General features: G+C 39.8%; 1 protein-coding gene across 2 annotated transcripts in view; it reads left to right on the top strand.

Moving 5' to 3' along the window:
* Nucleotides 1–1903: 1903 nt before the first annotated feature.
* LOC110194586 (uncharacterized) overlaps nt 1904–15071 on the top strand; it is a 186410-nt gene continuing 173242 nt past the window's right edge. For both annotated transcript variants that reach the window (XM_020967006.2, XM_020967010.2), the window contains exons 1-2: nt 1904–1985; nt 11891–14185. In XM_020967006.2, the coding sequence (XP_020822665.1) occupies nt 12346–14185 (1840 nt within the window). In that variant the 5' untranslated portion in view covers nt 1904–1985; nt 11891–12345. The remainder of the gene's footprint in view (nt 1986–11890; nt 14186–15071) is intronic.

Genomic DNA, 15071 nt, shown 5'->3' with positions numbered 1-15071 from the left:
GATTAAGAAAACATTTTTTGTTAAAATATTTACAGAATTCCCTTCTGAGCCTGTTTCCTTACTTGTCAGTGTTGGATGGATTAGATTATGGCCTCCAAGTCTCCTTTGATCATGTATTGCTAGGATATTTGCTATCAGCAAACAACAATTGTAATAATAATACTTGGGCACACCCACTTTGGAGACCACTGGACTGGATGATCTCTAAGAGCCTATCCTGTAGGTAGGAATGGATAATTTGGTTTATTAACCAGATTTCTTACTTCTATGTTTCCCTTCTCATTTTACTTCAATCTTATGATAATACTATTTACTGAATCCAGTTCACATTGAATTCAAGCTCATTTTGGCCCAGCTGAGAATCTAACTACAACTTTTGCTCCCTCTGACAATGGCTTAAGAGATTTCAGCCATCCTGGGATATTCCAGAGTTTAAGGACCTTGGGAAGATATAATCCTCCTTCCCCTGCCTCCCCCCCCCTTATAAAAATAGAAAAGTTTAAATCAAGCCCTGTAAGGACTTCATCTAACAGCTTATTCTAGAGCTCTTTCTAGGCCACAAAGATGATTCTCAGAAATCTCCTCTCATCTCTCCCAGCATTTTATACCTCATTTATGCATTTAACACATTCTAATTTGATTTAATTATTAGTATCCTTGTATTACCTCTTTGAGGACAGAGACATTGTTTCATCTCATCCATGTCTTCCCTAATACCTGAGCTCCCACTGGACTTAGGTGCTTTGTTTGGAACTTTTGTTTGTGGCTTCCAAATGAGGTGGATCCTTAGATCTATTCAGACTTTTAAATAGTGGGGACTGTTTGTGACCTGAGCATTCAATACAATTAAGTAACTACTGATTAGGTATGTGCCTGCTCCTAATCCGCTACTGAGTTGAGGTTCAAATGTTGGTTTTTGATGCTTACTGTCTGTGAGACTTCAGGCAAATCACTTAACCTCTCTGTTCATGTCTGAAAGGAAGGAGTTGGACTAGATATCCTTGAAGGTAGGGATAACTACCTGAGAGGGGGATCCTTACCCCTTTCTGTAAGGTAGGACATCCCTACCCTACCTAGAGTCGGAATATCACAGACCTGGAATCCATAAACTTTAAAAAAAAATTGCTAACTGTATTTCAATATAATTAGTTTCCCTTGTAATCTTTTTATATTTTGTGCATTTAAAACCATTATTCTGAGAAGGGGTCCCATAGGGCTTCCCTAGACTGACAAAAGAGGTTCATAACACACAAAAAGGTTGATCTGTGCTGTAAATCTAAGCTCTCAAACTAAGACCCTATAAGACGTCATGCTTCTACGATGAGTGGAGACAGTCCTGGCATTACAATGTAAGCGAGAGTACGGGGCAAGGCTGCCCTCTGGTGGGAGATGGGCAGCACCTGCGGGCCCTACACCTCGTTGGACCACCTGCTTTTGCCCCCGTGGATGGGGAGGGCCAAAAATTTGCTTTACCCCAGAGACTGAGAAGTTCCGCGAACTGTCTGCTCCACGCATTCTCTGGGGCAGCGCGGGACGCAGGACCATTTTCCAGAAAGGACATTTCAAATCTGCCTCCCACACTGGGAAGCTTAGTAATTATGTGAAAAAGGAAAGATAATAGAAGGCTTTCCCTTTGTCTTTTTCTCCTTTCCTGGTCCCTTCCCTGACGGGATCTCCGTCCTTTGCCCTGGACACAAGTGAAGAGTTTCTTCTGCAGGGCACTAAACACATCTTAGAAGGTGGGCGCTTGAATCGTCGCCAGGCAGCGGTGGAAGAGAGATGGGAGAAACCTCCAATCAGGAAGCTGAATCCCGCTTCGTCTTCTTTTCCCTCCGCCCCAACTCTTCAGTTTCCATGGGGACCGCTTGATACAGAGCGTTCTAGCCCCTTCCCACTCTCTTCCAGCTGTGGATGTGAACGTTCCAACAGTCTCCCTGCTCCCAATCCTCCTCCAAACAACAGAGGAACTGGATTCGGTTGTCCAGGTAGGGGAGTCGGGGTGCAATAACTGGATGCTTGGGGAGAATCAGCCTGACCTGAGGTGTAAATGTTTTGAATTCTTTGACTCCGTGCTGGACCTGAAGTCAGGAAGACCCGAGTTCAAATGTAACTGTAGACCCTTTGCAAGTCTCTTAACCTCTGCCTGACTCTGCCTCTTCATCTGCAAAATGGGGAGAATATCACCTCCAAGATAGTTGTGAGGATAAAATGAGATGATATTTGTAGAGCATTTTACCAAGCAAAGCACTATAGAAATAATATTATTAACTTTAGTACCTTGTGGGATTTATCCTTAAATTTAGCTAAGATTTTGGAAATATCTAAATCTATACCTAATACATACACATATAAACTTTAATAACTTAAAACTTCAGTAAGACTTTAGGAATACCACATATACAAATACATACACACATATACACAAATTCCCTCTCTCTCTCTCTCTCTCTCTCTCTCTCTCTCTCTCTCTCTCTCTCTCTCTCTCTCTCTCTCTCTCTCTCTCTCTCTCTCTCTCTCTCTCTCTCTCCCTCTCTCTCTCTCTCTCTTCTTTTCTCATAAGTTTACATGCCCAGTTACGACTTTCACAGGATTCACATACTGCCTCCATTCTCTGAGTGACCATGGACAAATTAGGTAACTTCTTAGAGCCTTGGTTTCCACATTTATAACATGGAGTTAATAATATTTGCACTGCTTACCCCCACAGGGCTTTTTGTGAGGAAAGCACCTGGAAAAAATTTAAGTGCTGTATAGATATGAGTTATTCCTAGGTCTCATCTGATATAAAGGTGATGGAAGATGACGGAACAGTGAAATGCAGGTCCTAGAAATTTATGAAGGCTTGGTATTTAGGCTGATGACAATAAGCATTTATTAAGCATCTAGGTGCTATGCTAGGCATTGACTATATGCAAAGATTAAAAAAAACCAATATTTGACCTCAGCTTACATTCTGTAGAGGGAGACCCAAATAAGTATATAAAGGATACATAGAAAGTAAATTCAAGGTAATTTTGGAAGAGAGGGTACTAAAAGCCAACAATCAGTTAAGGTTCTCATTCTAAGCATGGGCGTGGGAGGGTGGGGAGACATATTGTACACGAACACAGAGACCAGAGATGGAAATGTCATATGTGAAGAACAGAAGGAAGGCCGGCTTGGTTGGATGGTAGTGTTCAGGAGGGGAAATAATGTGAAATAAGGCGGGTGAGAGGTAGATTGGGGTCAGCTTGTGAAAGACTTTAAATTCCAAACTCTGACAGACAGTGGTATATAGTTGGAATTGCCAGTAAATATTAGGCTCAGTGGATAGAGAATCAACCCTGGAGTTAGGAGGACGTGAGTTCAAATCCATCCTCAGACACTTACTAGCCGTGTGACCCTTGGAAGTCACTTAGCCCTTTTCCCTCAGTTCCTCATCTGTAAAATGAACTGGAGAAGACAATAGCAAACCACTCTAGTATCTTTGCCAAGAAACCAAGAAAACTCCAAATGGGGTCACAGAAAGTTAGATTCAACTAAAACAACTGAAGAACAGCAAATATTTGCCTTGAACTTAGGACCGGTGAATTGGCCACTAGGTAATTAGTTTTTCTGTCTGCAGAAATTCATGGAATTGCTTTCTAATTCATATAAAGGTTAGTTCATGGGTTGGTGGAGGGGGTGCCCACATTGAGATAATCACTCATATCTTTTGAGGTATTAAAATAGAAATATTACAGCCATGACCTTAATAATATTCCTCTGTAGTAATAGCTGGTACTATGGCCCTCTTTTCGTTGGAGCAGTGGGGAACTATGGGTGTGGAATGTTGCATACACTGTAAGAGACTATGTGGATTGGTTTGGCTAACTGTTTCTTTGTCACAAAGGAAGCATCAGTGTGATATCCACATATTAATAATATTTAGAATTAACTGATCTGAAAACAAAGTCATCAATAAACCTTGGAAAAACGATTGGCATTTATATGGTACTTTAAGAGTTGCAGAGTGTTTGCATGACCTTGTTTGTGCTTTATAACAGTTTTATGAGACTGATAACTAGAAGTATTATCATCTTTGTTGTATAGTTGAGGTAACTGAGACTCAGGTTAGGTGACTTGCCCAATGTGCACAGTTAATAAGGGTCATAAGCAGGATTCCAGCCCAGGCCTCTCCTGGTTTTAAGTCTCTTGCTCTTTCTTCTAGACCACATTGTCTCTCCTTTGCAGAGAAGTGCTTTAGTAATCTACCTTTGCACTGAATCCATGTCGTGGAAGAGAGAACACAGGCATAGGATTTTGCTCTAAAAGGGACCCACTCAATTTAAGGCCACCCTAGGATGGTGATTTCCAGCAGCTGTGTTTTTCATCGTTGTGTTTTTAATTCTTTGGTTGTTCAGCCTTCTTTCTTCTCTCATATATTATATTGGTGAAAGCTGCATTGACCTTGAAGGCTGCTTCAGCTGGGCAAATTTAGGGGAGGGGTCCTTAGGTGAGCATGGTTCTAGTCCCATGTGGAAATACAAAAGATCCACTCAATCAATGGCACTAGACATTGTGGAACTACTACCAGAATTCGGCTGAAGAGCCTCTGTTGTAATTTTAAACCAGTGATTGAGAAAGAAGGAGGTCATGGTGGCTCCTTTAAATTTCTCTGGGGTTAAATATCTGTAGCAGTTGTGATCACCAAGGTGGGATTCCATTTTTGCCACTTTCGCCAGTTCATGCACATAACTGATACATGTACCAAGAAATGTACAATAATAGTAAATGGTTACCAATTCACTCCTTACTCACCTCCACCTCACAGAGTACTTTTCTTGTTTTAAGATTTAACTCAGGCACTATCATCTGCGTGAAGATTTTCCTAATTCTCCTCCAGTGCTAGTGTCCTTCTACCTGAAGTACCTTGTATTTAACTATTTTGTGTATATTTATATTAATTTTATATTTAGGCCATATCTTTTATATGTGGGTGTTCTCCCCCCCTCCCCATTAGAATGTTAAACTTTTTGTGAGTAGAAATTATTTAATTTTTTGTACTTGTATCCCCAGTACCTAGCACCCAGCAGATGCTTAATAAATACTTGTTGGTTCATTGACAAATCATTTTTAAGAATAGAGATTCAGGAACTACTCTAGCCTCAACTAGTCTATGATTGGTACTTGCCTAGGGTTACCTCACGAGTAGGTGCTTAGAAGTTAAGAGCTTCCTGGCGCCAAGATGAGGACTAAAGCTGCCATGCTCTGCTGTCTAGTGGTTGCATCTCCCTACTGAATTACTACTGATATCTACTTAGCTGCTCAGAAACACTGAGAGTAGACTTTTGTTAGGAAAAACCAAATTGCTTTTAATAGAGTTAGATAGTTATCTTATGATGCTATGGGGTATTGGGTTCATTGACTTTTACCAAGCAGCTATGGACCAAGGTGGCTACTGGGTAGGCTCAATAATAATCTTTCCTAGCTTGAGCAGAATGGTTACTTGGTTTGCCAAAGGCTGTCTAGTATTTGCTGATGGTAAGGAATGTTGTCCATGGGTCTAATGGAAAGAGCACCAGCTCTGGAGTTAAAAGACCTGAGTTCAAGCCTGGATGATTATTACATGTGTGATCTTGGGTAAGTCACTTGATCTCCTTGGGTCTCAGTTTCCTCATCTGTAAAATGAGGGGGTTGGACTATATGGCCTCTGAAATTTGATTTCATGTTCTAGATCTATGATGCAAAATGCTAGCAGTCATTGATATCCTTCCCCCAATCTGACTAAAAGATTACAAGGCCTCTAAAAGTGACTTGGGGCTGGGGGGTAGTCTTGATTTCAGAATAACCAAGGAAAATGCTAATATTCTTCCTTTCAAGTGAATAGTAGAATAATCGATGTCATTTAGTGTGTTTTTTTCTTCTATTTTTACTAGGTAGTGTGGTACAGTGGAGAATACTGGTTCTAGAATCAGAAGAACTGGGTTCAAATTCTACTTGTGACATTTAGTACCTGTGTGGCCTTGGGCAAATTACTGAAGTTTTCTTCTGGGCTTCAGTTTCCTCAACTACAAAATGAAAAGGTTAGATTAAATTACCTCTGAGGTTTCTTTTAGCTTTAAATCTAAGGTCCTTTTTGGGGAAACTTTTGGCATGAATTTAGCCATTCCCTAGGTCAAGGGGATGGCAAATTACAGCCCTTGGGTAAAATCTAATCATATGTGTGTATCTATACGATACATATATGCATTTATATGCATGTATGTGTTTATATACATATGTATTATTATATATATGTGTGTATGTACATATACGAATATAGATAGATGTAGATTATATATATATAGTTTGTCAACCCTTTCCATTGGTAATAATACAATAGCTAATGTTTCTGTGGCATTTTGAGGCTTGCAAAGCACTTTTCATTTGCTGTCTTCCTTTGATCTTTACAACAGGCCTATGAGGTGGTTATTACAGATATTATGGCAATTTTACAGCTGAGGAAACTGAGGCTTAGATTTTGGGATTTGTCCATGATCACATAATTAGAAAGTGTCAGGAATGAGATTTTAACCCAAATCTTCCTAATTCCAAGTCTGTCATCAAGTCTGTCACTCATTCAGGCTTTTCCAGGAGGGACACACACACACACACACACACACACACACACACACACAGAAAGGGGAGGGAAAGAGAGACAGAGAGAGACATTGATTTAGTATAGCTTCGCACCTATAGAGCTATTTAACCAGAGGTTCTTTGTCTTTGTTGTGGTCTACTCATAGCAAACCTTCAGAAAGCAATAAAAGCCAGCTTATCTTTATTTGGAGATAAAAAAAATTATTGTAAATGTACAGGCATAAAATAAACACGTTTTAAGGGTAAGCAATGCCAGTTCCCCAGACTGGATGAAGTGTGGGAAGGGGAGGAAATGAAGAGGGAGCAAATTCACCACATCCCAGTATCAGCAAGATAGCAAAACTCTGTCCTAGCATATTATTCCTTAAGTGGTTCAGTGAGTCAAACATGACTTTACCTGCTCTTGATTATATTCAATTCAGGGTAGCAGCACTTCTTACTTTGAATCAGCTGGCCACTGGCATTGGCATGCTTCTGTACCACTTGGCTTCTCACTCCCTGGCTCCTCTCTTCTCTACGCAGCTCCAAAATTATCTTCCTTCAGTCCTTCCTTCCAGCTTTAGGACTTTCCCATGGATAAATTAACTGGGCAGTTGGTGAGAAGTGGTACACTGGGACACAGGGTAGGGAGAAATTAAAGAGGTTATTTTAACAATGAAAACTCATAAATCAGACTTGGGACACCCCTTCAGTCATCCAATTAACACATTTATTGAACCTTCACATTTTAAAGCCACTATATTAGCTCTTGTGTATGGGGGTTGTGTGGGTATGGGTGTGTGGGAACTGGAACCACAATCATTTTACAACATCTTGATTGACTAAAAATGTAGAAATCCCCAAACCATCCTATGGCTTAATATTAAAAACTCCCTAACCTGTATGCAAGGACATGATAAAGCTCATCCACTGTTGTAACAATTACGTGCTGTCATTGGATAAAACATCCTGCAGTTTTGTCTAAAAAGGAGTTCTTTCATAATTATAAAAGTATTTGGTCACTTATCTTTTACCCTTGAACAGTGAATGCTTTCTTATTCTGATAATAAACCCAGCAGTTGCAAATGACTGTCCTTTTTCCCCTTGGCTGAACCCCTTCTTTCTCTATCCTTATTTTTCCAATGACATGCTTTCTTTATCTATCCTCAATGACTGCAAAGTGCTGCTGATTGGCTGTGTACTAGAAGCAAGGCCTGAAAGGTTATAAAAATGAAATCTATGCTCTAGGGAGATGGAGCTGCTATCAGCATGATATCAGTCTTCCTTAACATGCTAATAAATATTTTTACTTTCAGTTTGGCTTCCTCTCTTTGACTCACAGTTTTGGATCCTTGTTGATAGATATTCTTCTCCCAAGAGGCCCCATTTCTTTCAGTGAAGGGAATTAGGGGTATTGACAGGATCCCTTCCCTCAAAGAACTTGCCATCTACTTGGAGAGACAAGACATGTGAAAAGTTAACTAAAGATAGAAGGGGGTAATAGCCTTACGGTAAGTGCCAGATGTATCATACTAAGCCTGGATTAGGAATGTCTCAGAGGCTTATAACATTTATTACTAGGTGAGAGAATGAGAAGAATTCTCTCTGTCAAACATTTCATTAAAAATTTTTTGAGAGGACAAATTTGCATTTGTCATTGTAACTAACCATTGGCCTAGTGACTTCAAGCTTTGTGTTTAAATGGTTGGGGTGGGGTTCAACACTGGGGACTTTGGATTGTGTGCCCCCTGAGATTTCAGCTGGATGTAAGAAAATACAAATCGTGTTGAGACTTCCACAGACATGAGTAAAAAGGTTTCTCAGCAGCCAAGTGAGTACTCAACCAATAATATGTTGGAAATAAGACAGCTTTCATTTCACCCGCCAGAAAATGCAAAAAAAAAAAATCTACGAAGAACTCATAGGAATCTGTACAATTATCTCAGTGTGATAACACTGGGTACATCCATGCCTTACATAGGGATATTTTTTTAAAGAGCAAAGATCATCCTTTGACCTTATCAGTCCTGACTAGGAACCCTTCTGGTCATAACCTCTCTACCATGATAAAGTATTCTAAAAATATTAAAGTATTCTAAATATAAATTAATATTTTAATATTAAAGCATTCCAAATGTTAATTAACATTCTAATATTAAAGTATTCTAAAAATATTAAATAGCTGTCCAATCCATCAGATTTCATGGGGGAAATTGCCTCTCAAGCTTTCTGAGAAAAGTAGAATTTTTTTGAAAGTTAAAAATGATTTTAAAAAATTACTGGAAACATAATACACACTTGCAAGGAATTCAGACATACACATATGGCCTTTCATAAATGCCTAGATCTAAAAATCTTTTTTTTAAAAAAAATTAACTTTAAAACTTCTAATAGGTTCATCTTTGCACTGGGGAATTTAAGGGACTCCATATACGTTTAGCCTTTTTTGCTGTACTGTGGGTTGCCTTAGGTCAAAAATCACTTTTCCTTTTGTTTATACTCTTTCTTCTGTGTAACCTTAAACAAAATCACTCCGTTTCTACCACATTTGGCCTGCCATCTTGCTCATTTTTTCCTTCTCTTTTTGTTGTGATTCTTTTTTTCTACTCTTTCTTTAAGGTCCCTGCCAGCTCTGAATTTAGGATCTTATGGTCCTATGACCTGTGATTTCACTGATGTGGGCACCTGCTGTGACCTCTTCTCACTCCTCTTGATTTCTCCTTTGCTCTGGCCTTCAGGAGGCTAGAACAGATCAGACAATTGCGTTCAGTAACCCAGGGATCTTTTGGTTATTGAGACAACTAGCATGTTTCATCTAAGCCTGTAGATGGCAATTGTAGACTGCAGTCTGAAGCAAGATGAGCGAAGACTAAATTTTCTTGTATTTTTCAGTGGCTTGAAGCTAGCTCCTGATGAAACAATGATGTACTGTCAGGAAGGAAATGTTGGCATTAAATAAAGAATAAGATATAGACTTTATTAAACAAACATCTGTTTATAGTGACACTGCCAGTCTGTACAGTGTTCTTAAGTGGGTGCGAAACAAATTTTGAGAATGTGGTTCTTCTGTTTTCCCTCATGTGTTTTCTTTTTCATTGGCAGGCCAGCTTGTTTATGTTTGAATTACTCTCTTGTCAATTTTGGATCTAAAAACAAAACTTCAGCTACTGACTATTCTGACACAAAACCTACAGCATAATGGGGAAAAAATAAACAAAAGCAAAAACAAAAAAACCAAAAAAAACACAATCTTGGAATCTTGATAAGATGGGACCTTATTTAGTTTGCTTAATTGAGTTCTGGGTTCAAGTTATGCTGTTAGACATTGGACAAGTCTCTCTAAAAGACTACAGGTTACAGAGATGTGAGTGATCTGCACTGATAGAGTGAATGCCTGCATGGAGAATTATCCACACCAGGGAAATCACAGGTCCTGGTACTATTGATTTAGAGATCATAGATTTGGAGTTTGTAGATTTGAATCAAATTTAGATGTCGTAGATCTAGAGCCGCAAATGAGCTTAAGCCTATGGAGTCCAACCCTCTCATTTTAGAAATGAGGAAGCTGAACACAGAGTAGTTAAATTACTTGCTCAGGATCACACAGCAAGTAAATATCTGAAGCAGAATTTGAATCCAGGTCTGCCTTATTCCAAATACTACATCCAAAAATATTTCATGGGGCTATTTTGTTTCATAATTTCTAGAGCCAGTGGTATATACCTTCCCTAAAACTAGCCTGCTCTACAAGTGGGATTGTATATAGGCAAACTACCCAGATAATGAGGAAAAATAGACTCAAGATGGTATTCAAAGGGAATAGAAATAGCAAAGTGTGGGCAGCATGAATACGCTGATAAAGAGGGAGTGAGAGGAGAGAGGATTCTTCTGTTGTGAGTAGTGATGGCAAACTCTGTACTAGGAGTAGGATTCTAAGATGTTTGGTGGTCAATTTCTGCAAAAGAGAAAGATAGCTTTTTCTGGTTTGATAGGTAAGAATGGTCAGGGCTTAAAAACTGTTGAGGATAACCATTTTAGCACAGAGCTGGCTTTAGGAAAACCGGAACAGACATTTGCTTGAGATTAATCAGAACAACTAACCGGTATTGATTGAGCACCTACTATGCATGACGTTGTCCTAGGACTTGTGGGAATTACAAGTCAATCAATTGACAAGTATTTATTAAATGTCTACTATGTGCTCAGCATGGTGGTAGGTCACGGGGAAGACAAAAATTAAGTGTCCTGACTCAGGGTAGGCAGGTCCTGACAAGCAAGGGCAGGAGATTAATAGACAGGAGATAGTTGTCTGGAGTAAGTATGAATCTATATTAAATGTTCTATGGGGCACAGTTTAATAATGACATTGTCACATGTTTCTGATGTCAAGGGTACATTAGGAAACTGTCCTTGGTGACTTCCTTGATTGACTCCATAAATGAAACAGATTTGACTACATCACTTCCCAACTTGAAAGTCATCAATGGCTCCTTACTGATGTCCTGCCTCTAAGATAAAGTACAAAATCAGCAGGTTGACATTTAAGTGCCTCACAGTATGGCTCTCATCTACCTTTCCAGCCTTATTATATCACTCCCCTTCATATGTTTTCTGTTCCAGACAAACCACCCTGCTGGCTCTTCACTGAATGCAGCAATATTCTACCTCTTTCCACTTTACCTTTGTACAAATGGTTCTCCCATGGAATTCATTCCCTCCTCATCTCTGCCTCATCATCTTTAGAGTTTCTTTCAAAGCACATTATAGTAAGTGATGCCCAGTTGCTAGTCTTTTAACATTCTTGAAAATCCTCTATATTACTTTGTATGCATTTCTAATGTACTTATCTGTGTGTGTGCTTCATTCCTTCAGTAGAGTGTAACACGACTGAGGGCGCAGACTAGCTTTTTGTCTTTCTATCCTCAGCGACAAGCACAGTGCTTTGAACATAGTAGGTCCTTAATAAATGTTGTTGAATTGAACTGAGGGCAACTCCTGAAAAGAAATTATTTAAAACTCTTCTTGGGATTTCTACACATTAAATGAGCATATGCCACTGTAAAAGTCAGAGTTGCCCTTTTATTGTTTGGTGACCAAGAACCATATCTTGACTAAATGTAATTAAATCCAGATGGTGAAGTTTTTCCTTTTCTTGTTCCACAGCTCATTAGTTGCTTTGTTCTTGTGTTACAAAACCGCTCTAACGGGTTTAATCAGAACGATCGTTTAATCCCAGCCTGAGCAATTCTTCCTTTGCAGATAAAAGATTGACCAGTTGCAAGTTTGAAAGTTTCTGCCTTTTTGTTTGCAGATGGATTATTTATCCAGAAAAACAAGTGCGTGGCAATCCTGTGACTGCGCTGCTGAGACAGACTCCCCTCGAACCTGTGAGCTGAAGCTCTTACGGGCTAGACGAGTGTCTTACTATGAAAGCATTGGGGGATCCTCAAGACTGGTTCTCCTGGAAATGGCAACAAGTCAGCACTAAAAGCTTCCCCAAGAGCTGCTTTGGGCTCCAAAACAAACCCCTCAGAAAGTCAGACCTCCCCTTCAAGAGGTCACTGGCAGTCACCTCACTCTGCAGCCAGTGAGGAGGTGAATGTATGTCAGCAATTAACCAAAGTGTCTGGTGAAAAAACCAAAGATAGAATTAAGGTAGGCCAGCGAGTCCACCAAGAAGGCAAGAGAAACAGCTGCCCTTCTGAATTAGATCTGTCCCTGCTTGACGATGTACTGGTTCCAGAAACACAGAAACTAAGGCATGTGATGAATTGGGCCCAGAGGTTTCTGACCAAGTGCCATGAAGGCCAGGAGCTAAAGAGTCCTGGGGAGAATCCACCCTTTGCTTTGTCTCTGCTTGGCCAAAGCAAAAAAGTACAAGACTGTCGTCAAGATGCCTTTGTGAGCTCCTGCCATGCCGCCTCACAGTCCCGAGATGATGGCCCGAGGATACACACAGATTCTCGAAAAAAATTCAGCTTTTCTTTGGTCCCTACAGAAAATTTATCAGGGACATGTTTTCCTCTGGACTTTTTAAGTTCTTTTGAGGAGAGGAGGTCTCCTGGTAATTGGTCTAGTGGGTGGCAGGAAGCTAGATTTCAGGAGAAAAGGCCCCCAGTGTCACCTCTAGTTGGTTTCAGGCAGCCTACTCTTATTCAACCAACATGTGATAGGCCTGGAAATACATCTTCTCAAAATCAAGGTGAGCCAGGAGACAGAGACAGTGTTCATCCACAGCCTAAAGACAGTTGTGAAAGGAGTCTTTTTGAGAAAACCAATGAGGATTGTCATGGCAATGGTTACTTTTGGGCCCCACTAACAGATAGCTCTGAAGATGAATGCACTGATGAAAATGGGGAAAACTGGAGAACTTTTAGAAAAGGTATTCAGCTCAGAGACTCCACAGAGAGTTCAGGAATTTCCCCATCTCCCAGAAGTCCTTGTACAATGGACTTGAGGTCCCCAAAGTTGGAAGGCAGTGTTTTCTCCAGATGGGAGGCTGATGTCAGCGAAAAATCCAAAGGAGGAGAAATAACTACTTGGAAACCCAAGGATTTTGTATCCAGGTTTCGGGCTGACAGCCCTTGGGATAAAAATGGCTCAATGCTTATGAGCAAACTGTCCACTGACCAATTTGACTCCCCTGTTGATGACTTCAGGATGAGAAAAGGAGAATCAAGCTCTGAGAAGTTAGACTTTGTGGTCCCCCTAAGGGACCTTAACTATAGAAGTAGATTGCTATCTGACTGTGTGGAAGATAAGACTTTTGTTGGTCAAGCAATAAGAGAAAGTCAGGAAGTTAGTATTAATGGTGGATTTGATGCCAGTAAAAGCAAAATCCAAAAGAGAGGCCAAAGACAAATTAATGAGAGGTGCTGCGACAATGATTCAGTTATTCAGATTTTTAACCCTCACCCGAATACACTAGGAGATCCCTCAGAAAATGTCACTTCTAGTGTTTGTTCTGACTGTGCTTCAGAATGTGAGCTCACCTCGGGCCACCACTGTTTCACGTGCTGCAATGTAAGGATTGATCAACAGATCAACAACAGATCCCCAACAGGTATAGACTGGAAAATTATAGAGACACCCAAAGTGATTGCTAAGGAGATGACTTGCGAGAGTAAGGAAAATACTGTTTTCTCAAGTTACTCTGTCTCCACAGACCTGCCTGAAACTATTTCAGAAGATTCCTTGTCCTGCCAAGTAAGTGGTGGTGGTAGCTGTAGGATCTCTGGAGATGATGCTCTGCCAGAGAAATCAGAGCAGAAAGCCAGTGTGCTGGAGACATATTTTTTTTACTTGCATCAATTGAACAAGATGAGGGGTTGTAATTCAGAAGAAGGAAGCTTATCCTTCTCCAACCACTTCACTGGGCTTTTGGAAAACAATGCCAGGAAAGGGGATCCAGAGAAGAAAGACATAGGTGAAGAAATCAGACCCAATGATGAGAGCAGTGTGTTTCAAGCTATTCCTCACAGAGACATTGATAAGCCAGGACAGAAGAATATACAGCATGATTCTGTTGAAGAAGAAACTACTGAAGAACAACTCTTTCCAAAGTCTTTGAGCAATCCTATTAAGGAGACAAAGCTTCGCCTAGAAGGTCTCATAATGAAAGAATTGATTTATGTTTGCTAATTCCAGCACCTATTTTGGTAGACTAAGAATCCTCCAGCTAATTAAAAACAATCTAGAAGATGGGCTTTTTGAGGACAAATACTCTACTATTTCCTCTGTGGAATATATATTTCAACTATTTGTTTTACAATGAGCCTGATGATTCTATTCATTTTGCTACCCAGTAGTTTATATGTAAATCAGCATTTTCATGTGCCTTTCATCTAAAATACATTTTAATAACTGAGCCCTGGAAAATGGTGCACATCTTCCAAATTCAGAGTGCATTGTAGATTGAAATTGATTAAATCATTTTGGTTTCATAGGAAAAAAAAAACATAACCCAGACTATGTAGTTAAAATCTCTTATATTGTAGCTAAACAGAATTCTTTCTTTCTTTCTTTCTTTCTTTCTTTCTTTCTTTCTTTCTTTCTTTCTTTCTTTCTTTCTTTCTTTCTTTCTTTCTTTCTTCTTCTTTCTTTTCTTTCTTTCTTTCTTCTTCTTCTTTTCTTCTTTCTTTCTTCTTTCTCTCTTCTCTCTTTCTCTCTTTCTCTCTTTCTCTCTTCTCTCTTTCTCTCTTTCTCTCTTTCTCTCTTTCTCTCTTTCTCTCTTTCCTCTTCTTCTTTCTCTCTTTCTCTCTTTCTTCTTTCTCTCTTCTCTCTCTTTCTCTCTCTTTCTCTCTCCTTTCTCTCTCTCCCTTCTCTCTCTCTTCTTTCTCTCTTTCTCTCTCTTTCTCTCTTTCTCTCTCTCTCTCTTTCTCTCTCTTTCTCTCTCTTTCTCTCTCTTTCTCTCTCTTTCTCTCTCTTTCTCTCTCTTTCTCTCTCTCTCTCTCTCTCTCTCTCTCTCTCTTTCTCTCTCTCCCCCTCCCTCC

Source organism: Phascolarctos cinereus, unplaced genomic scaffold, assembly GCF_003287225.1.
Source record: "Phascolarctos cinereus isolate Bilbo 61053 unplaced genomic scaffold, phaCin_HiC Scaffold_4;HRSCAF=312, whole genome shotgun sequence".
NCBI lineage: Eukaryota > Metazoa > Chordata > Mammalia > Diprotodontia > Phascolarctidae > Phascolarctos > Phascolarctos cinereus.
Note: the sequence above shows the minus strand (reverse complement) of the source record. Positions and strands in the feature narration are given on the sequence as shown.